The 22,827-nt window shown below is 36.7% G+C and overlaps 4 protein-coding genes and 1 long non-coding RNA gene across 19 annotated transcripts; 2 read left to right on the forward strand and 3 right to left on the reverse strand.

The window, feature by feature from the left end:
* Positions 1 to 16: 16 nt before the first annotated feature.
* LOC139773928 (glycerol-3-phosphate dehydrogenase [NAD(+)], cytoplasmic) lies at positions 17 to 8,648 on the forward strand. 2 transcript variants are annotated; one of them, XM_071708781.1, is made up of 8 exons: positions 17 to 203; positions 1,258 to 1,438; positions 6,297 to 6,437; positions 6,506 to 6,647; positions 7,103 to 7,215; positions 7,401 to 7,631; positions 7,833 to 8,032; positions 8,464 to 8,648. In XM_071708781.1, exons 1-8 carry the CDS (start codon positions 157 to 159, stop codon positions 8,489 to 8,491), a joined length of 1,083 nt encoding a protein of 360 aa, XP_071564882.1. In that variant the 5' UTR covers positions 17 to 156; the 3' UTR covers positions 8,492 to 8,648. The 2 variants fall into 2 exon arrangements, with proteins under 2 accessions (XP_071564882.1, XP_071564883.1); XM_071708782.1 differs by lacking the exon at positions 17 to 203 and adding an exon at positions 234 to 370.
* Positions 1,557 to 5,123, reverse strand: LOC139773936 (peroxiredoxin-like protein). Its single transcript, XM_071708797.1, has 5 exons — positions 4,980 to 5,123; positions 2,537 to 2,693; positions 2,156 to 2,373; positions 1,970 to 2,045; positions 1,557 to 1,823 (listed from the first exon to the last, which is right to left on the reverse strand). The coding sequence occupies exons 1-5, from the start codon at positions 5,060 to 5,062 to the stop codon at positions 1,695 to 1,697; spliced, it is 663 nt and encodes a 220-aa protein (XP_071564898.1). The 5' UTR covers positions 5,063 to 5,123; the 3' UTR covers positions 1,557 to 1,694.
* On the reverse strand, positions 8,475 to 22,822 carry LOC139773926 (F-box only protein 44). 14 transcript variants are annotated; one of them, XR_011718465.1, is made up of 11 exons: positions 22,635 to 22,821; positions 21,682 to 21,866; positions 20,939 to 21,092; positions 11,481 to 12,032; positions 11,247 to 11,390; positions 10,696 to 10,812; positions 9,401 to 9,473; positions 9,247 to 9,317; positions 9,057 to 9,134; positions 8,811 to 8,960; positions 8,475 to 8,609 (listed from the first exon to the last, which is right to left on the reverse strand). XR_011718465.1 is itself a non-coding variant. In XM_071708765.1 (11 exons), the coding sequence occupies exons 3-10, from the start codon at positions 21,020 to 21,022 to the stop codon at positions 8,860 to 8,862; spliced, it is 1,224 nt and encodes a 407-aa protein (XP_071564866.1). In that variant the 5' UTR covers positions 21,023 to 21,092; positions 21,682 to 21,866; positions 22,635 to 22,818; the 3' UTR covers positions 8,475 to 8,609; positions 8,811 to 8,859. The 14 variants fall into 14 exon arrangements, 13 of the variants coding, with proteins under 13 accessions (XP_071564866.1, XP_071564869.1, XP_071564873.1 ...); XM_071708765.1 differs by having other exon boundaries at positions 9,053 to 9,134; positions 22,635 to 22,818; XM_071708768.1 differs by lacking the exons at positions 8,475 to 8,609; positions 22,635 to 22,821 and adding exons at positions 21,938 to 22,305; positions 22,402 to 22,539 and having other exon boundaries at positions 8,654 to 8,960; positions 9,053 to 9,134.
* On the reverse strand, positions 12,581 to 13,865 carry LOC139773931 (F-box only protein 44-like). Its single transcript, XM_071708785.1, has 3 exons — positions 13,301 to 13,865; positions 13,075 to 13,218; positions 12,581 to 12,984 (listed from the first exon to the last, which is right to left on the reverse strand). The coding sequence occupies exons 1-3, from the start codon at positions 13,847 to 13,849 to the stop codon at positions 12,847 to 12,849; spliced, it is 831 nt and encodes a 276-aa protein (XP_071564886.1). The 5' UTR covers positions 13,850 to 13,865; the 3' UTR covers positions 12,581 to 12,846.
* LOC139773942 (uncharacterized) lies at positions 14,864 to 15,717 on the forward strand. The gene is made up of 2 exons (XR_011718474.1): positions 14,864 to 14,953; positions 15,048 to 15,717. It is a non-coding gene; the product is annotated as an uncharacterized lncRNA (long non-coding RNA).
* Positions 22,823 to 22,827: the final 5 nt, after the last annotated feature.

Raw genomic sequence — 22,827 nt, forward strand, 5'->3', positions numbered from 1 at the left:
GTCGCTAAGAAAATAATTCACAATCGCCGCTAAGGTCAGCCGTCAGCGTCAGCGGGCTTTTAAGTCAGTCGGTCAGTCGAGCCTCGCGATTGATCGGCCGTCGATCGGGATTACCATTATTTGTCATCAGGAGAAGAGAATTAAAAGAGACGAGAGATGCCAGATGCGAAGAAAAGAGTATGCATCGTCGGCAGCGGCAATTGGTAATTTTCCTTGTGCCAAGGCTAATTAATTAGGAATTAGTTGCGTGCGTTTCTCCCCGCTTTCTCCTTTTTCTCTCCTGTCTTGTATTGATTCATTGGGCTGCATGTGCAGTCTAATATTTGTTGGAGTGCTTCATTCAGAGATGAAAGCTATATATCTTCTTCAGGTAAGTTTATATAATCGTAAACTAGTGTTAAATAATCGCTAGAAAATAAATTTATAGTAAAAGAAAAATTCGGAAGAGCCTTTTGATACTTAATGTCGAAAAATTATTAATAAATTATAAACTAATTAATATTCAATGAAATTGCACTGTTAATTAATATAATACTAAAGATTGAATGAGTAATAATCACATATTATAACAATATAAAATATTTTGTAAAAGTTTTATAAAATAATTTTTCTAATAATAAAATAATATTTTATTATAAGAAAAAGACTATACATATAGATATTCGTTTTTTATATCGTAATATATTAAAAGGTAAAAAAAATATTTTTTACCTCAAGGTTGAAACCAATTTTGAAAATCAATGATAGGCTAAGCTACAATTTCATTTGATTTAGTTTGCGGTGATAAACGCGTCGCAATGCAATTGTGTTGTCGGCTTTGACGGCCGATTGTTCCAAAATTAACTCGGCGCATCATCATGTAATTTTGAAGGCTCATAATATGCAACTACATCAATTTAATAAAGCAAATTTGCGATTATAATGTATATCTATAGTTAATTTCAATTTTTTTTACCATAGTTAATAACTATAAAGTATATATATAAAATACATAATTATATAAATACATAAAATATGTGAAATATGAATGAGTATATATAATTATTTATTGTATATGTATTAATTTAGTTCATTCGATCATGTCCATTTAGTATATTTTTATATAATATTTATATATTTATATATTTACATATATATAATATTGTGTTATATATTATATATTATTATTTATTTATTATTATTAACCGATATATTAATTGAAAGCAACATATTATTTGTGCAAAGAATCTTTTTATGACATGCGATGAATCGTTCCAGGGGCTCGGCGATCGCGAAGATCGTCGGGGCGAATGTCATGAAGTACAACAACATATTTGAGACTCGAGTGACAATGTACGTATACGAGGAGATCATCAACAACGAAAAATTGACCAACATAATCAACACCATCCACGAGAACGTTAAATATCTGCCCGGTCACAAAATTCCAGAAAATGTGGCAAGTATCTCGAATATATTATCCTTTTTATTTACAATCGATGTTCGATATCAATTGCAAAATCAGCAATTTTTTTTAAATATATATATTTACGGGCATAATTAATAATTCGTCGTAGTTGCCGAGTAAAATTTTTATTAGAAAAAAGTTTGTCGTATTACAATCTTCTTCCAAAAGCATAGACTCGCTTTAAGGTGCTGAACTAAAGCTATTCGGACGAAGCGAGTAGAAACATGTAGCAAAAACGTTTTTATAATTAGTAATTAGTGGTAGTGCGGACGTAGACCTTTCCGGACGGCATGGATACGCGGTCGACTCCTTCTGGGAACAGTTTCGGGATATCCTCCTCTTTCACTGTCGGCAGGATCATCACTTTCTCACCGGGCTGCAATAGCATTCGCATAATTAAATCAGAAAAAAAATTTATCATTTCGCAGTCGTTATTGAATTAAGTTAATGTAATTTATCGTCACAATTGAAGATAGATACTATCGCAAACGGCACGCAACGAAAGGGAAAGATGAGACTCACCACCCAGTTGGCGGGAGTTGCTATTTCCGGCCTTCTGTCGACGAGCTGCAGCGAATCGATCACACGCAATATTTCGCTGAAACCATAATAACATTGATTAATATAATGAACTTAAATAGCACATGCTCGATACATGAACGCAAAATGTTTGAACCGTATCAGATGCGCAGCATTCAATCAACTTACTCGACATTACGCCCAGTAGAGGTCGGATATTGCATGGAAAGTCGCAGGCGATGATCCGGACTGATGATGTACAGTGATCGAACGGTCTGAGCGGTTTCCGGATCGTCCTTGCTCTGCTCGTCGATCATGTCCAGTTGCACGGCGAGCTTGCGGTCGGGATCAGCGATTATGGGATACGGGAAAGCGCCGGGAATATCTTTGCAGTACGACTTGATGTCCTGCGACGATGAAAATTAGGAGAGAATTACACTTAAAAAATCGATTACAAACAAGACTAACCGGAATTAGTTCGAAAATTGTGAAAAAAAAAAAGAAATAGAAGTGCGTAAGAATTTTGAAGATGAACGAATGACATCAAATGTAGGATTAAATGATGCCTACATTAACCCAGTCCACGTGGTCCTTGAGCTTGTCGACGGAATGAGCCAGCAACTTGGTGTTGCGCTTTTCGAAGTACGGCTGATGCACCGCAATGCGACCCAGTTCGGTGGTGCACACGGGGGTAAAGTCCGCAGGGTGAGAGAATATGACCACCCATCTGCAAAGAATAAACGTTAATCAGATCAGATATATTGAAAAATTGATTATAAAAGTTTTAAATTATATGATAATTACATACATTAAATATAAAGTTATAATTTTATATTTTAATATATATAATTATATAAAAAAATATATAACTTACAATTAACACTGTAGTGTTATATATCCATATATAAATTGTATATATTTTATATATATATATATATAATATTCTCTTAAATTAAAATATAATTAAAAATATATAAAAAACACATTTATGACATAAATAAAACATTAAATTTATTTTTAAAAAACTCCAAAATTGATTCGAGTGATATAAAAGCAAAATTTGATTGAAATTAATTCTACATGATTTCAATACCAAATATTTGGGCGATATCAGTCAAGTGTATGAATTCCCATTGATACGTGTCGTAATCGATCCTGTTACGGCACTTATCAGAAATACAATGATATAACCGGTCACAAGATTACCCTGATTCAAAGTGCGACACTTTCAACTGCGAGCACTTAATATAGTCGAGCGCTCGCTTTGGTATCGTGCCAAGGGTAGACCCCGTTGTTGCAATATACATTTATTTCAGCTCACGGTCGCCCTTCGACTCTTCAATGCGAGTTGTCGAACGAAGATTTGCAATTCATGCGCGTCACGCTTACAATTCATTATTTACGACCAAATTATTTGCGACGTCCGTTACAGCCACCGGCTGAAATACGCGGCTGCAGGGCGATACAAAATTTGATCTGTCGCTCGAGCACTCTCGAAAATTCAGAACTCAAAATCTCTCATAAAAGTCTGGGCGCCAGGTGCGGATAAGGTCGCACCACCTTTTTACTCTAACTGTAAAAGTCTCATAATCCGCTCTGAACGACTACCACGGCTGCTCAATTTTCTTCGGTAGAGGGTCGTAGTTCAGACGAAAACCAGGAAAATTTGATCTTGGTTGGGCGAGACACATAAAAGCGAAATAATAGAATTGAAACATATATATCGTGTATTCATAAACAGCTAACGCCGATATTCGAGCGCGAAAGGGCGCGTGACAACCGTTCCGCAAGGATAATATCGAATATACTTTCTCCTAAATGTACCATAACGTAATACGTAATTACTCCTCTTCTTTATAGCCATTCTCAAAAATTATTAGCTCACTATGTTATTACGCAAGTAATCTCATTCATTTAATCTAGCGATCGTATTGATATGTAAAGGGATAAAATCAATAATCTTGATAACAAAATTGTTTGTACGAAATTATTGGTAAGTCCCTTACGTAACAATCGAATAATTCACATAATAAATTTCGTTGTCATCAATAAGTAATATATAAAATTATATAATTTGTTATGCTTGAAAAATATATCTTTCTTCTCATCTCAAAAGTAATTAATTGTAGATTAATAGCCGTTTGGTAATTTCCATTAGCCATGATGTAAGAGTTATCTCCAACAGGTTGTTATCTTCAACAACCTGTCGCTGATGTTTGCCACGATGGAGAGGCTCTATTCTTGGATCGCGCACTTTGCTGCAGACCATAATACGCAATAGACAAATGCAAATTCAACTGTTTACTATTCGCATCGGTTCTAACATGATTCCACCTCGCAATCACCGGACATGTTTACCGGCGAATTATAATGAAAAAACAAACCGGATAAGATCGCTCGTGCAATTGGTTTTGCAATCGATGTCGCGTTATCTCGCACTTTCTTACCATATTTTGCTATATTTAGCGAACATTTACATTGAACTTGACTTCAACATAACGAAATCAACTTGACTTGACATAACGAAATCAACGAGTTCATGACTTGCGATAAAATTTGGCAGGAGGACTTTTGTGTTCTTCCTCCGCTGTACTTTCAATACGGTATACACGTCTTCGAGAGATTTCGAAAATTAAAAAAAATTGAAAAGAGAATACGAGATAATTAACGTAAATGGATGGGGTCATATAACATATGTTGCTTCTTACGAATTAATGTAGTTATTATTTAAATATATTAAATGAATATATATAATATTTAAATAAAATGTTATTGACAGACGGCCAATTTTCGAGCAATCAAATAAGGATGTTAAAGAATAGATTAAACCAAACTTGTAACTTTTAAATTTTTAATAAACAAGTTTGCTTTAATCTATTTTTTAAAATCCTTATTTGATTGTTCGAAAATTAGCCGTTTGTCACTTTTATTAGCTGCTGCTTTTATCGAGCGTAATATAATTCCTTTTATTAAAATATTATTATATATGTAATATTGTATAATAATGACTCACGAATTGCCCTGCCAGTCGTAAAAGTCGATGGGACCCTGCGTGGTGTCGGCCTTAAAATTCGGTACGAGAGTGTTAAGCCTCATTATTGCTCGTCCTTGAACGTTTTATGGAAGAATTACTCGAATCACAATCCCGTCTGTCTCGATGGAAGGCTTGCCGAGCACTGATGAGTCGAGAGCCGATCTGGGCGAGCTAACGTTATCCGCACGCTTGTCCATGCGCTTTATATACGGCAGATCGTTTCTATAATATGATGCAAACGTTAAATCATGCAACACGTCCCATCAGATATCGTATCTCCATATCCGATCTTGCTGATACCGGATGTTTGGATGAGCAGACATTAATTCTTCGATATCGATATCGGATGAGATTGACTTTTATCTCTATATGTTATTTAAAAAAAATAGAGACACTCCGAGAAACAAACCTATCAAAAGTAATCGTAATGATAATGTATTATTAGATGAGCATCATAATTATCATCCGATATCGATAACTGAATTCATGCAATCTTTAACCGTAATGGTGAAATCAGCTTTTTGATCTCAAGCTAGTCAGTTGAAATGACAAAAAAATCAATCTTTTCATTTTCTTGCAAATTTTCATATTGTGTGTGTATACATATATCTATATAATTATGTAAATATAAAATAAAATTTATATACATATTATATTATATTATATAATATATATAGTCGCGTGCCATAAATTCTGTTCCTAAGAAAAACGAATTTATTTTATCGTAACTAAAATAAAAAGCAGGATGAAATGTATACCTATTTTGTTGAATTGACCAATCATAAGATAAAAGTAATCATAATCATAACTATTTAAAATGTCCATCTTTTGTCTTCGTAAATTTCTTCAAACGATCGGTCTTCAAACGCTCCTCATAGCATGCAATATCTCAATGAATACGCTGTCCCTTTACCATATCAATCTTGAGAATCTCGATATTTCAGTGAGATTTAGAATATGCCTTTTTCCTAAAATCTTTTTAGACGAATTTATCTGAAAAGAATAATTTATTCCTCACTTTCTTCATGTTTATTTATAAGATTAATTGTTCGATTTATATATTCGCTGCGAGTTTCTCCGCTCAAAAGAACAACAAGATTATGTAAAAGAAATAAATAGTGGAGTATAACATCTACGGAGTACAACAAACTCCAATACTTCTTGACAGCATAGAGAGATATGTATTCCAACTTTTGTCTAATCTCTTCACAATCTATCCAATTATTTTAAAAAGAGACAGATTTATAGAAATGCAGGTATTTTAATATCTGTAAAATTTTCTCGATACTCTTCCAGGTCGCCGTGCCTGACGTTGCGGAGGCAGCGAAAGATGCCGACATCCTCATCTTCGTTATACCACATCAGTTTATTCGCACCCTGTGCTCGACGCTGCTGGACAACATAAAACCAACTGCAGTCGGCCTTTCTCTCATTAAGGTACGTTTCAAATAGCACTTCGTCTTTATTCCAATGCATTAGATTAAGTTGGCGAGTTTGAATTGAAGGGTTTTGGTCGAGGTGAAGGAAACAGTATCGAGTTGATCTCCAAGATCATCGAAAAGAACCTGAGGATACAGTGCAACGTTCTGATGGGCGCCAACCTAGCCAATGAGGTCGCCGAAGAGAAATTCTGCGAAACTACGATCGGTAAGTATTTTCGTTACTTTGCATTCAAGAATACATGGCGCGGATTTCCTGGATTCTCTATTTTGACTTTATTCGAATTTACGCAGTAAATTTTACAACGCTACCCTGGTGAAAGATTTTCTTATAATTCTTCACATAATTTTTCAGAATTTCAGAATAAATGTTGTAACTTTTTATAAAGTTTCTTAGATTTTTTATACAAATTGAAAGACTTTAGAAAATGCTGAGAAAGTCTACATCTTTTTTAGAATTCCTTATATATTTGAAATATCTTTTATTCTATAATTTTCAAAGAAAACTTATAAGATATAAAGAAGTGTAAGGTATTTTTTTTTTAATTTTCATAAATCTAAAATATAAAAAATTCTTAAAAACATTATGAGAATTTCTTGCACCAGAGTACCCCCCACCTACCGTTTAAAGACTATGAAACAGTCAGACACATGAACTAATAGGGTGCAAGGACAAACGACTGGCACCGGTGCTGAGAGACCTCATCCAGACTCCAAACTTCCGAGTGGTCGTCGTGGAGGATTGCGAGACCGTGGAAGTGTGCGGGGCTCTGAAAGCAAGTAGATCACTTTCAAAGGAAATCCTATGTGTGAATTACCTTACTGACACCGCATATACTTCAATCGTACTTGTATTTTCTCAATGCTGTTTTGTTATTGTATCCAAGTCCTAGATGACTGATGCACTTCCATCACTTTTTACTTCATTTCGCTCATGGGTTTGATTATGTTTCGATCACAGAACATCGTGGCGTGTGCAGCTGGTTTTGTGGATGGCCTCGGGCTGGGTGACAACACGAAGGCCGCGGTGATCCGATTAGGACTGATGGAGATGATCAAGTTTGTCGACACCTTCTACAGCGGTTCCAAGCTCTCCACGTTCTTCGAGAGCTGCGGCGTCGCGGATCTGATCACCACTTGTTACGGAGGAAGAAATCGCAGAGTTTGCGAGCAATTTGTCAAGACTGGCAAGGTAAGAGATTCTAAACGGGTCCTTGTGGATTTCTGTTCACCCGCGCGATTGACTTTAGCGATTAAAACTCACTTTCGCAAAACTCGCTTCAATTTGGAGTAAAAATTTCAATTGGTACCCAAATTGATCAGAAAAATTCGCATTACTGCGGTAATGGTGGAACAACTCGTATGTTAAGTAATGTGTAATATATCGTTGCAGACTATCAAAGTGTTGGAGGACGAGCTGCTGTCCGGACAGAAGCTGCAAGGACCGGCAACAGCGGATGAGGTTCATGACATGCTGAAGGCGCGCAACCTGATGGACAAATTCCCACTATTTACCGCAGTGCATCGCATCTGCACCGATCAATTGCGACCGGCGGATCTCATCGACCAGATCCGCAGTCATCCTGAGCATGTGTAAGATCTCCACATAGAGTTCAGGGACATTAGTTTCTGGTAGCGTTCGTTATAATTCCTTAACGAAGCTCATTACTGACGATCCAGCTTTTCCAGTATAATATACGTCTCCCTAGTATGGTTAATATAGAACAAATTCCGCAATACAAAGTCTTAAAAATGCCGATTAATTCAATACCGCATAATTTCATCCAATTAATAAATAAATGCTACTTTCACTAAATCCATTCCTTCAGGTTCGCTCCAAAGACTCTCTTCATGTACTGAGACCCCCTCCTCGCTAAATTCTCGAATAGAAATTGCGATAATCTACATTCTTCACATTCCTTACATCCTGTACACGTGAATAATTATGCAAGATATATAGGAAAGGTGAGACGTTCAAGGGTACCATAATTATAAATATGTGAAGCGATTTCCATATGTTTCAGAATGAAATTGGAGGAAGGAACCGCATAGTTCACGCAGAATGCATAAATTCAATGTGAAATGTAGAAACAGCCTGTGATATCGAGAATGAAAGGATTTAGCCAGCAAAGGCTTGTACATACTTGGAACTCCTATTGTAATCTTATCGCTGTAAATAAAGAAAGATTACTTTAATTATAAAATTAAATAGTATTTTTCCATCAAAGCCACTAAACATGTATTTTTTTATGCTCATACATTTATGATACACCTACAGCATATCCTATATAATACATTATTTACAAATAATACAATTTCAATTTTAAATAAGCAGATGTTTACAATCTGACAGTAAATTATTTTCAATTACCTTTAATTGATTTTTATTGTTTGATTAATATTTATCAATATCATAGATTTTAGTCTTTACCGTCTTTAGTCTTTACTTTGCTTGATTTATTATCTTTTTGATTCTTATATGGCATATTATCTACCAAAACATCTGGAGTAATTCGCAGCGCTGAAATTAATTTAAATTCCCTTATTAATCAGATATAAAATTAGATATCGCGACTGATGTTTTGCCCATTATTTGAAATTCATGATTATTACCTACTCTTCCAGGTGCCGTTTCGACTGCTTGTATGACAGTCGTTCGTACTTCATACTCGACTTCCTGCGCAAATTTATTCAACTGAAACAATAATAATGCGATGCTTCTGTACAAGTTTTCTTTAGACTTAGATTATAAAGTCCCGCAACATTTCAATCACGTATTATCTATATATTTGAAACAAGAGATATACCTCTTCAATTGCTGCCTGGTTTGTGACATTTTTATACTTTCTGTACTCATTGTTTATCTTATCCCTCACAACTAAGGAACAATAGAATAAAATATTATTAAAAATGCAAAATTCATCAGAACGTAGATTATTAACAAAGTGCAAAATATATTACCTTGCAATGCATATTCATCACCTTCGAATGTCTTTAATCTTGTTCTATGGAGTTTTTTGAAGACTCGTAGGACCTGAAAACAAATATTATCACGAAAGTAGATAAATGGCTAGAGAAATAAATGTAATAAGCAAAGTATGGTCTTATTACAAAGTTACAAATGCTACTTATTAAAACATATTTTCAAATATAGGTGAAATTACTGTTGCTTTTATACATTCTACATAAGTGGCATTTCTAATTTTAATTAAAAAATAAAAGTTACATTTTTTGAATTTAAGTATGGTATTTATAATTGTTCTAGAAGAATAAAATTTCTCATTTATCAAATATATTTGCATACATCAATATGCATCATAATACGTATAAAGAATTCTTTATTTACTAAGGAATAACTGAACTTTTTATAGTTTACATATTTATTATATCTATATTTATGTTCTTAAATATTAAAGGGAGTAAAGTATTATCGCTGTTTTAATATTTATCATAAATATCATAAATATGAAAATAAATAATGTACGAACAATGTAATAATAACCTAAAAATATTGGTAATAACCTTAAAACAATTACTATTATCTATATAATCTACAAATTAACTAAACAACAATTAACCTCTCGTCGAAGAGAGTCGCCCATTTATGCAAATTCTTGCAATTATTGTCTGTTCTAACAATGATAATTTGTTTACTTATTGCATTAAAAAACTCGTTAAAGGTTAAAGGCCGTATCATATTACACTACGGATTATTGGATCGTCGGACGCGGTGTGAATCCTCCATTAGGCTGATATTCGCGTTTGTCGGGCGTACTGATTGGCTATGGGCCGATATCACAGTCTCCGTCCTCCGATTAACGTGATCCTCCGATTAAACTCACTCTGCATCTCTTTCTAAAGCCTTGTGTACACGATACTAGAAATCGGTCCGAGTTTCGGTTTAAGCCAATGAAACTGCTGCTTTTCTGTAAGAGCTGCAAGTTGATTGGCTTAAACCGAAACTCGGACCGATTTCTAGTATCGTGTACACAAGGCTTAAGATAGAGGATTTCTAGAAACTTGAGACTTCTCTATCCTGCAGCCAGAGTGGAGACCTCTGTCGGGTTGGTTTAGCTGCGACTCACTGCGAGTCCGTATTTTATTTATTATAAATTTTTAAGAGCCAAAATGGAAAATTCGGCTCTGTAACGGGTTGCGGCTGACCTTACTGATTAAAACGAGCATAAGTTTAATGAGATTCGTTAATTAATTTGGCTAAACTTTGGGAAAAACCATTTGTAGTTCACGGCACACACCAGTCGCGTATTGCATTTAGCCATGTCGCCGGACGGAACTACGGTGCTCAGCGCCGGTGCCGATGAAACGTTAAGGCTCTGGAAGTGTTTCCAAATGGACCCGCAGAAAAAGAAAGACTGTAACGACAAATTACATAACAAATTACACTTTTGATAATAAAAAATTAATTTTACAGAATTAGTTTTTATTAAATAACAATATTAAACTTTTATTATATTATTTATATAAAACTTTATATATTTAACATTTTGTATGCTCTTTGTTTCGTTGGAATCAATGACTTTTTATTACATACAATTTTATATTTTAAAATTTTTTCTCAGGGACTTCTCACACAAACACATGCCCCAGCCATTTTACTGCCATTATACTGTAAATATTCCTCAACTAATGATCTTCCACTGTGCTCGAAGGTAATCCGTCTAAGACCAGGTCCATAATTCTTAAATACGTGTGCAATCTGTGCACAACAAAGCATACAAGAAAATATAAATTGGAGATAGTATCCCGTATTTAAGTAAAACTGTGAACTAATTTTATGGGTGAGTACCTTCAGCCATCGATTCAGTTTCTCTTCTTCTAAAACATCTCTAAATAGAAATTCATCTATCATTGTATCGTCATTACGAAATAATGTAACTCTCAATTGATATTCTTTTGGATGGTCCCTTTCGCAGCCGTACCATTCGCTTACCTACATATAACATACATGACATTATATAATCCACAATTATACGTATATAATTCTTATATATAATTTTCATCACATAAAGCTTGGCGATACCTCTATAGGTGGTTGATAAGTGTCCAGGATATGTGAATGGATCCCCTCGTCCTCCAGAATTATAACTTGTACTTGGGGTATATGCTCGAGGTCACGCAACAAAGACGTTACGAAACAGATCTGTCTGTCTTTGAAAAGCGGTTCAGTTTGCGGCAGTTCCGGCATGTCGTCAGGTGGTTCCTCGACCGTCCAATCATAGCCGTCGTCCCAGTGTTTAAAATCCTCTGCGCCGGAAGGATTCTTCACCAGGTTCCTCTCGTACGGCTTCTTCGTGCATGCGAGATAGTATACGGTCCAGGGCATCTTATCGTTCCACGGGAACGGTTTGCCCAGCGTCCGCTCGGTCTTCTTGTGCCATACGTGGTTCATCAGCAACTTCCATCGTCTGCATACCAACTGGCACCTCAACAGGGTCTTGCAGTCGGCGTGGCAGAATATCTCTATCAGCATCTCGACCGGTAGGTACTTGTCACAAAGCACCAAACCGTTGTTGTCCTCCTCGTCGAACATCACGCGGGAACTCGAAGGAGTGGCACTGAACTGTCCCATTATCTGTCAACACACTTAATACTTAATATTTACCGATACTTTTTTTCTTATAGAGCGATAGTAACGCATATAATTACAATGGATATATCCAAGATACGAGATAACTTTATTAAACCAAGCGGAATATTTGATACCGCAAAAGCTAACGGCAGACGATAAAAATTATTTGTATCATTACGTTTATTTGGACATGGTAGAAGGAATTCTTTTATCATCAGTACCTACCCATTCAAAATACACCGAAGAATAACAAAATTCTTGTTAAGTTCAACAAGTGTGTACATGTTATCCATAGACTGCTACTTAATACAGTAAGATTTAAGATGTTAAATCAAGATACAGATAAAACAGCGATCAATAGAAGTTTAATCGCTGTTAAAGAACACGGTGTATTATTCGAATGGGAAAATACAGCTTTTTGGGTAATTGGACGCCTCTACACGAGCCCCCATCCGAAAGAGTTATCTGTGTGCCACCAAGACTCCGCGCCTCAAAACCTAATCAAAATAGCTTTTCGATTACACTCTACGTATAAAGAAATTACACGCATATCTTGTTTTACGTAAATTTTTATTTTATTAAAAATCAATTTTTATTACGTATGCAATACTGTATATCAATAATTTTTAACAAATTACACTTTTGATAATAAAAAATTAATTTTTTAATAGAATTAGTTTTTATTAAATAACAATATTAAACTGTTATTACATTATTGATATAAAACTTTATACATTTAACATACTTTATACTCTTTGTTTCGTTGAAATCAACTGACTTTTTATTACATAAAGATTTTTTTTTTTTTAATTTGTTCTCAGGGACTTCTCACACAAACACATGCCCCAGCCATTTTACTGCCGTAATGTCCTGCCCAATATGATCTATCCTTTCCACTGTGCTCGAGGGTAATCCGTCTAAGACCAGGTCCATAATTCTTAAATACGTGTGCAATCTGTGTACAACAAAGCGTACAAGAAAATATAAATTGGAGATAGTATCCCGTATTTAAGTAAAACTGTGAACTAATTTTATGGGTACTCACCTTCAGCCAACGATTCAGTTTCTCTTCTTCTAGAACATCTCTAAACAGAAATTCATCTATCATTGTATTGTCATTACGAAGTAATTTAACTCTCAATTGATATTCTGCTGGACAGTCCCATCGGCAGCCGTACCATTCGCTTACCTATAACATACATGACATTATATAATCCACAATTATATATAATTCCTATATATAATTTCCATCGCATAAAGCTTGGCGATACCTCTATAGGTGGTTGATAAGTGTCCAGGATATGTGAATGGATCCCCTCGTCCTCCAGAACTATAGTTTGTACTTGGGTGCAATGGTCATAAGACGTTGCAAAACAGACCTGTCTGTTTTTGAATAGTGTTTCAGTTTGCGGCAGGTCCGGTATGCCGGCAGGTGGTCTTTCGACCGTCCATTGATCACCGCCGTTCTGAATTAAATTCCAGTACTTCATATACAGCGCGCCGGAATGATTCTTCACCAGGTTTCTCTCGTACGGCTTCCTCGTGCATGCGAGATAGTATACTGTCCAGGGCATCTTATCGTTCCACGGGAACGGTTTGCCCAGCGTCCGCTCGGTCTTCTTGTGCCATACGTGGTGCATCAGCAACTTCCATCGTCTGCATACCAACTGGCACCTCAACAGGGTCTTGCAGTCGGCGTGGCAGAATATCTCTATCAGCACCTCGACCGGTAGGTACTTGTCACCGAGCACCAAACCGTTGTCCACTTCGTCGAACATCACGCGGGAACTCGAAGAACTGGCACTGAACTGTTCCATCATCTGTCAACACACTTGACACTGGCCTAGTTTACACCGTGCGACCTGATCGCGACCTGACCTATGCCCTGACCTAAAATAGGCTTCTAAATAAAACGTTTACACCATGTAGACCTATGATACTTTTGGGTCAAATATAGGTAAAAATTATCTATTGGTATCTATTGGTACACTCTCTGCACTTTAGGCGATCTTTAGGTCACCTGCGTTTACACGCGTTACGTCATGTGGCCTAATTTAGGTCAGGGCACGCGAAAAAGAGACCTGACCCAAGCGAGGTCGCAACTGTTTACATCGTCGCGACCTATCGTGTTTGGGTTGAATATAAGGTATAGGTCGTGGCCTAAACGCACGGTGTAAACTAGGCTACTGTTATAAACTTCCGTGACGCATATGTTACACGATGCCGCCGGCGCCCGGCGGTTATTTCGAGGTTAAAACGACCAAGGCGTTCGGTCGTCGAGGCGTCTCGCCGTCGTCGAGTCTGGATTTCCGTGAACTTTTGTCACCCGCATGACGCGAAAGATACACGATTGTTGTAGGTACGTGATATCGCGAACAGCTGACATCGCGCTCGAAGGAATAAAGCGACGTTCCCTCGACGGGAAAGATTACCCGGTGTGTCACTCGGGTCGAACGAGAGGATCGAGATGCTACCCACATAGCACAAAACTCAACAGAAATGTTTCAGAAACATTTCAAAGTTTCCAAAAAGTTTCTAAATAACACTAAAACGCTATTAGTACATCTAAAAAACATAACATAGAAACATAACATTTAAAACGTTTACGTGATGTTTATGAAAGGTTTCTATATACAATTCAGCTGAAATAATATGTACAATGGAAGTAGGGGAGACCGGGGCAATTCGTGACAATACGAAAAATTTCCCGCGCGGATAACTTCTATGCATTTGCTGGTAGAAACCTGTATTACAGACCATAGATGGGTCTAATGGTCCTCTATATTAGAACAAAATTCGGTGTGCGTATCTACTATGTTTCGTTGTCAGTGGCGGAAAAAGTGTTTACCTCGTGTAAAAGTAAAATTTTGAATCTACGGATATTTTGTATTCAATACGAAGCAATTGCTTCCAGATTTGAAACGGTAAGTTTTACTTGTTCACCTGGCATTTACACACACATGTGTAACGCAGGTTGCATGCATTTATTTCTTGTCTGGGTTTTTCGGACCACGAAAGATAAAAAGTGACGCTGGGGCATTTCGTGACATGACCGCCTGGGGTGATTCGTGACACATTGCGTGAACAATCCTGGGAAAACCATGACGATATATGACATCCCTTCGATCGTCACCGATTCTTTGCCTTTAGCCACAACAAGTACAAACATCAGGGTCGGATTCAAAGCAGCAGGAATCTTTCCTTTCAATCCTGACGTTTTTGGTGAAATCGATTTTTTACCCGGTCAAGTCACTGATCGAACATGGAATGGAGATGACCAACCACAGCCAGGTACCTCAACTGAAAATGATGTGTCAAGGGCCTCAAACACAAATGAAAGCGACGATGACATCCCCCTCGCTCAGGTTCTTCAATCCCTTCGATCGTTTCCAAAAGCGGGCGAAAGGAAAGTCACGACAAGAGGACGAAAACGAAAGAGAAATGCAATTTTGACTGACGCTAATGAACTCGATGCACTTGTTGACGAAAATGACGAAAGAGTATAAAATAAAAAAAAGAATATAAGGATCAAGCCCCCCAAGAAACAGCCAGCTTGCAGAGGACGTGGACGCCCGAGAAAGGTCGTTACTCGGAGTTCGGAAGACGACGAAAGCGAAGCCTAACGATTTTTTGCCCTTCCTATTCCATTTAATGTACAATTTGATTAATAAAAACCTTTTTTGAGTGAGTAAGTGTACGTTTTGATATAAATCATGAAAATAGGACGAATTCGGATATTGAAATCCGTTGAAAGAAGAATTGTCACGAATTGCCCCGTGCCTTGTCACGATTTACCCCGGTATTGGGGCAATTCGTGACACAAGACAGAGTGAGGCATTTCGTGTTCTACTTTAAAAGTAATGTGATGAAAAGACACAAATAAATATTTTTTTAAAACTAGAAGGTTGCACGATGAAAAAACCGGCTAAAACGTATTTTTATCTCAAATACTTATCTCAGAAAAAATTCAAAACCAAAAAATGTCACGATTTGCCCCGGTCTTCCCTACTGCCGGTATTCATATAGGTCTATATAAGAAATCCGAAAAGAAATCCTTTACTAAACATCAGTGACAAGGAAAAAAGTACATAATCTGATAAGAGCTAATTTAAAATTATCACTTTGGTACATGACTTTTAAGTAACAAACTTTAAGTAACAGACTTTTAAGAACGTTTTTGTCTTCTATGCTTTAAGAACATATTGTTTTATTCTTAACGTTCTTATTTCTTAATATTTTTTATTTCTTAATATTCGTAATGTGTTTTATTTTCCTACTTATCATAAAGTGATATTTTATGTGCAATGATTTTTTATATTTTATATTCAATTTTTTTATATATAGAGCTTCTACATATTTATTAATTCACGCAGGCTGAAAAATGGGTTACTCGTTCTTTCAAAATGTTAAATATTATTATGACCTTCACGCGGTTTATTTATGTGAATTTTAATGGTAAGACAATGCGCTGAAGATGGCCCCAAAAATGGTCGAAACGTACGTTATTTGACTACTTTTGACTGTATTAATTATTAGTTTTGCAAAATAAATCTTAGGGGCTAAATATCACGCTCGGCTTTTATTGCCTGAATTTAATTTAAATTTTTTATAAATATATATAGAGCCTCTCTCTCTCTCTCTCTCTCTCTCTCTCTCTCTCTCTCTCTATATATATATATATATATATATATATTTATATATACTTGCATTACAAAATAAAGCGATGTAAAGAAAGGAATAATATTAAATATTTAAATATTTAATAATATTAAATATTTAATTGATCTATTTCTCTACATTTTTTAAAAATATTCTTAAAAATTTTTCTATATCTTTAAAAAATTAATTTTGCAACTCCATTTAAATACAAAATAATAAAGTACGATAAAATTATTTTTTGTTAACTTGGTCAGCGACCTTTCAATTCGGGACTAAATATTGATCAAAAATATAGGTACATAAAGTAAAATCTAATAAAATTAAAAGTTAATATAACTTTATGTAGCGTCCCTTTAGAGAAATGGGAGAACTTTAAAGAGATAGGCTCAAATATGGAATAAATGAGATTGTAAGTAAATGCGAGAACAAAATGTTTATGCAATCAAATACAATTTATTTTGTGGTTTAACATAGTTTGTTCCCTCATTTACCTAACGGTTTTAATTATTCTACTATATGAGCGTGTAAATTGTTACGTCCTGTGGACTCCACGATTTCCCTCTTTCGCGGAAACCTCTTAAAAATCTAGAGTAGCTTTTAAGATTAAAATCAGAACCGAGCATTAGCGGTTGTCCATCGGCAAGTGAGTTACGATCTCGACGCTATTTTTTATGTTTCCCTTATGTTTGCTGAACGAGATCGAGAAATCGAGAGAAAACTTTCAGACGACAAAATCCATACAGACAAAGCATATACAACTACGTTTTATCTGGCCCACTACTATAAAACCCGGCGACACGACGCGTCAAAAGGGGCCTTACTTCCAGACAAGTTCTGATGGGGATCTGTATTGCATCACGCGACTTCCAGAATTGCCCGCGCAATATTCCGACAAACAGAAACGATGTTTAAAACGTGCCTTTAGAAATCTTGTAAAGGCACGTGGCGGAGGTCTGTTTGCAATAAAAATGCAATTAAGGTAGTTCGATGATGAACGACTTTTGCCAAAAGTGATAGGTTTTATTTTTTATATCGAAAGAAGGAACTCTCCTGAATCGATTAAGCCCAGAAAAAAGATAATTTACCGTCCCGTTCTCAAAATATTTAATTTCAAAATTAGGTGATTTTAACATTGGTTTAATAGGAAAAGAGGTATTTTCCTATAAATAACACGAGTTTGCGAAAAATCTTTTGCCAAAAATGTCCGAACAATATATATCAATGGAAAGAGGACACTGTGAGGAAGCCTATGGTTGAAGTTGAACACGATCCACCGTATAGTTTTTTTTAATGAATAATTAAAGTTTGTCTTCCGGTGCTCAAGCGCTGACTTTCACAACTCGACGTGGCAACGCCGCATGCTGGGATCGTCGGCGTAAGGTTAGGTGTGAGTGAGCGCAAAGACAAACAAGTGTACCAACCGCACAAACTGTGCGGCGTTGCCAAGTCGCTGCCCTCATCTCGTGCATGAGGAAAATTGTTTATGTAAAAAATTACATGCACCTTGTGGCGAAATTACTGTACTTCAGTAAATCGCCATAATAACGCTATAATTCAATCGAAATAATCTCCGAAGTAGAGCACTCAAGAGTTGGCACAAGTTGAAAACTAGTCAAGCAACGCGTTAACACACACTTCATTTTAATCTATTTCAGGCAAAATATTATTCTACAACGTAAAAATGACTTACTAATGGTCTTTTTACGTCGTTACGAAGCTTTGCGATGCATTATCCTATTTTTTTATAATCATATAAATGATTTGATAAAAAAATCATAAACATTGTTTTGACTTCGGCCCTTCATCATCGAACTACCTTAAGATTAGAAGGATATACGTCGTCTGTCAATAATTCGAGCAGGGTCGCGAGATAAATGAGGGACCCTAATAAAATAGAAATCGGTGATAGTCGAAAACAAACGAGTCACTAGAAGAAGCGATGGGTTACACCCTCAAAAAATAAGACGGCGGGGGTGGGCCTTACGACAAAACTCGCCAATGGACAACCTTAAAAATAGATAATTATATCTAGCTCGAAGGAATAGGCGAAAAACCGAAAGTTACGTCACGATCGGAAGAGAACTCCACCAATCGAATCATATTAAAAAATAATCCCGCCTTCTTAATTCTGTATAAAAATCGCGGCTTTACGCACTTGCACTCACTTCCGATCCGGCACGAGACAGTTTACTTCTGAGTCCGCATACTCATCCCAGTTTTCGTTTACTATTATATTAAAGACAATTTTCTGTTGTTCGCCATTCTAAAGAATCGCGACTAAATTCTGTGCGCGCTAAGTGCCACGAATCACCCTCACTAGCGACTCGGCGAGACCTGCTGTCAGCACCAGCGCCCGACAGAAATATAGAAATATATATATATATATATATTTTTTTTTACGTATACATATATTCCAACAAATAGTAAGTCCTAAATATTCGTTTACTCTAACTTTCAATTGCCTGCACACGTATGAATGTATATAAGTCGTATTATAATAGCCATACTATTTCTGTCTCAAATAATCTTAGCGTTCTCCGCTCAAGGTTGTTATGATTCCTCTCGAAATTCCTCTAGCATTACTTGCTCAGAGTAATTATCGAATCCTTTACCTTAGCGACAACACGCTCAAGGCATTCCTCTACCGCCCCGTAATTCTGCTCCTCACGACTCAGCTGTAATTCCCCAAGCATTATCTTCTCAGAGGATTTTCAGTTCCTTTGTTCTAGCAATATTCGCTCAGGACCTCTCAATATTCCCGTTTAATTGCTTTAGCGTCACTCGCTCAAAGTAATTAAGAATCCTTTGTCTTAGCGCTACTCGCTCAGGACCTCCCATCAATCCGCTGTTCCTCCTTAAAGTTATTCTCCCGCCTAGTTGCTTTAGCGATTATCCGCTCGGAGTAATCTCTTTTCTCATGCCTCAGTAAAATTCAACATAATAGTTATTTTAAATTAAACGAATTATATTTCCAATAATGCCCTATTAAACGTCAATTGAATCGACGGAATCGACGGAACGAGCTGGTTATGGAATCAGTAAAATCAAACGTCCTAAAACCTTAAATAACCTTAACCTTATTTCAATGGCGGTATCCTTATTTTCCATGCATAAATTCTTGTCTCTCTGTTTTCACCCCGCGAACATCTCTTTATATTTTATTGCAACTTAATTTAATTGCGACTTAATTTAGTTTCAAATACACATATACATCACACGCACACTTAATTAAATCATTATGTAATTCAATGCCGATCTCGATGTAATAATAGCGGGCAGGATATCCATTTCCAAATAGATCTCCCTTCAAAAATCCTGCCCGATCACCCCCGCACTCTTGTAACACCCGCGATGAATACACACATTCACATACACTCTATCCCTAAATCTATCTTAAAATGTTTTCAATCTCCCGTTTAATTTGTCTAGTTCTCATCTATTGTAATATCGACAGTTTACTTAACTTAAATTTATAATAAATGTTTTATTTATGTTAAATATAAATTTCCATTTATTTATAATCTAAGACCTCACCCACTACTCATCCACCTCTCGAAATCGCACGAGGTCCGATCCTAAGTTAAAGGGATTAAATTCCCTGACTTAAAAGAGGACCGACGATCGCACCGCTCACGGAAGGCGTCCTAGCGTCCCTACGGACGTTGACCCTTCCTGAGCCATTAAAAGTGCGTTCGGCTCGCGCCACGCGTCTCAGAGCGTGTACCTGCGAGCAAATTTCTTAAGCGTCTAGTTGCGTCCTTCCTTACCCCGACCCCTCTGGTTAGCCTTTCCTTCGCTTCCCAGTTTTTCTCATTCAAATCCTGGGGTTGGACGTAACATAATAATTGCCAGATATCTCTATGCAACGTACTCAAAATGTTTTGCGAAACATCTCAGAGATGGTAGCAAAATCTCTAGGAGATGTCTATGCAACCTTTCATAAAGGTCTTTGTGACAAAATAGCGGACATTTTCACGTATCTAAAGCCTTGTGTACACGATACTAGAAATCGGTCCGAGTTTCGGTTTAAGCCAATCAACTTGCAGCTCTTACAGAAAAGCAGCAGTTTCATTGGCTTAAACCGAAACTCGGACCGATTTCTATAATAGTATCGTGTACACAAGGCTTAAGACATATATGAGACATTTATGAGATCTTTTTTGTAACACTTTGCGAAGGTCTCTGAAAGGTATTTGTTGAGTTTTGTGCTGTATGGGTAAGGACGAAGCGAATGACAGCTGGCTACTTACGTTTGTCGCGCGTTTTCTCCGAAGCTCTATCCAGGATTTCAGGATCTTCGTCAGGGAGTAAGATATAAGGAGACCGATCTCCATACTTGGCTACCCGCAAAAACCTGGCCTGATTTTGGGCGAAAGTTGAGTGTTAATGTTACCACTCGCAGCGCTTGTGTTCCATCATCGGTGGGTCACATGACGATCCGTTTCAACGTTCAATGGACAATGCAAAAATAACAAAAAAAAACAATGCAAAAATTATTCTTTTAATTATTTTCTAATTCTTTTTCTTATTATTTGTCTTGTACATACGAACAGAGATTATACAAAAGAAAAAAAAACATAGTATGGACATATATGGACATATTTTATATAATATATTATATGATTTTATATATTTAGATGTTTTTATATAAAAATTTTTTTAGTGCGTCGAAACGTTTACGTCTCATTCCTCGTTCTCTGCCATCAGCCATAAGAAGACCGATCTCCAGGTTTACGTAATGTTCGTATAATTCGTATAATTTATTGAAAGTGAAAAGTGTTGAATTTTGAAATGTCTTATTTTGTGCCGAGGATAAATATTTATTGTATGTAGAGTGTACAAAATATAGAACTATCAGAGAATTATTACATGATTATTATTATACCACAGCACAGTATTTCGTAGTTTCGATTAATGATGTTATTTACAAATCTATTTTTGTTCTATTAAACATAGCCATAATAATTTATTAAAATTCACAATTATAACTCACTTTTTAACTCACTTTTCTTATACTTCAATGTAGTAAAATTCCAACCTTACGCATCGCGTAATTTTGTTCAGCCGCCTGTCACCAGCAGCGAGGGTACCGTTTTTGGAACACCAGCGCCACCAACTTTCGCCCAAAAATTGACCCACTTTTATAGTACGGAGATCGGTCTCCTTATATCTTACTCCCTGGAAACAGACTATGTTACATACGTACGTCATCACTTTTTCAGTACTTACAGCGAATATCGAAACACAACCTTAGTCTACTAGACTCCGTCGGCTTGGAGTTGGTTTTGGAGTAATTTTTCCACGCAGTGTTACTCCAATCCATTTTGGAGTAAAATTTATTATACGCCGAAGCCATGGCATATATGAAGTTGAAGTCTCTCGACAGTCTCGACAAGAATATGTTTTTTCGGCGCATGAAATGCTTGTACGCCACGTGGAAGGTAAGCGTGCCGGAATTGCTGGAAATCGCATGCCTCTCTCGATCCCGGCGAGCCGAAACTGTTGCGTACTATTATATACAATCTTTTTTTTCGCTGCAAAAGAGATCGTAACAGCCAACGGCACAAATGCGACAATCCATTTTACTGAAACTATCATCTGTGCCGACCTGTCCATCCTGCCGAAAAAAAAGATTGTATATAATAGTACGCAACAGTTTCGGCTCGCCGGGATTGAGAGAGGCATGCGATTTCCGGGATTCCGGCATGCTTACCTTCCACGTGGCGTACAAGCGTTTCATGCTCCGAAAAAACATATTCTTGTCGAGACTGTCGAGAGACTTCAACTTCATGTATGCCATGGCTCGGCGTATAATAAATTTTACTCCAAAATGGATTGGAGTAACACTGCGTGGAAAAATTACTCCAAAACCAACTCCAAGCCGACGGAGTCTAGTAGACTAAGGTTGTGTTTTGATATTCACTGTACACGGAAAAAGGTATTCACCGTATGAGATCATGCAAAGCGGACCATGAAACGCGCTGCGCCCTGCCACTACGCTGGGCCGTGTCCCCCATGTCAAAACACGCTGCCGCGCAGCAACGTCTTTCCTCGTACTAAGCACGGTATTTTTCCGTGCACGAAGATACGACGTGCTACGTTCGCAACGCGAAAGCCGGTGCGATGCACGGAAAAATAC

The sequence above is a fragment of the Temnothorax nylanderi genome, unplaced genomic scaffold (assembly GCF_030848795.1).
Source record: "Temnothorax nylanderi isolate EJ_2023f unplaced genomic scaffold, tnyl_v1.0 TNYL_tig0071_pilon, whole genome shotgun sequence".
In the NCBI taxonomy this organism is placed as follows: Eukaryota; Metazoa; Arthropoda; class Insecta; order Hymenoptera; family Formicidae; genus Temnothorax; species Temnothorax nylanderi.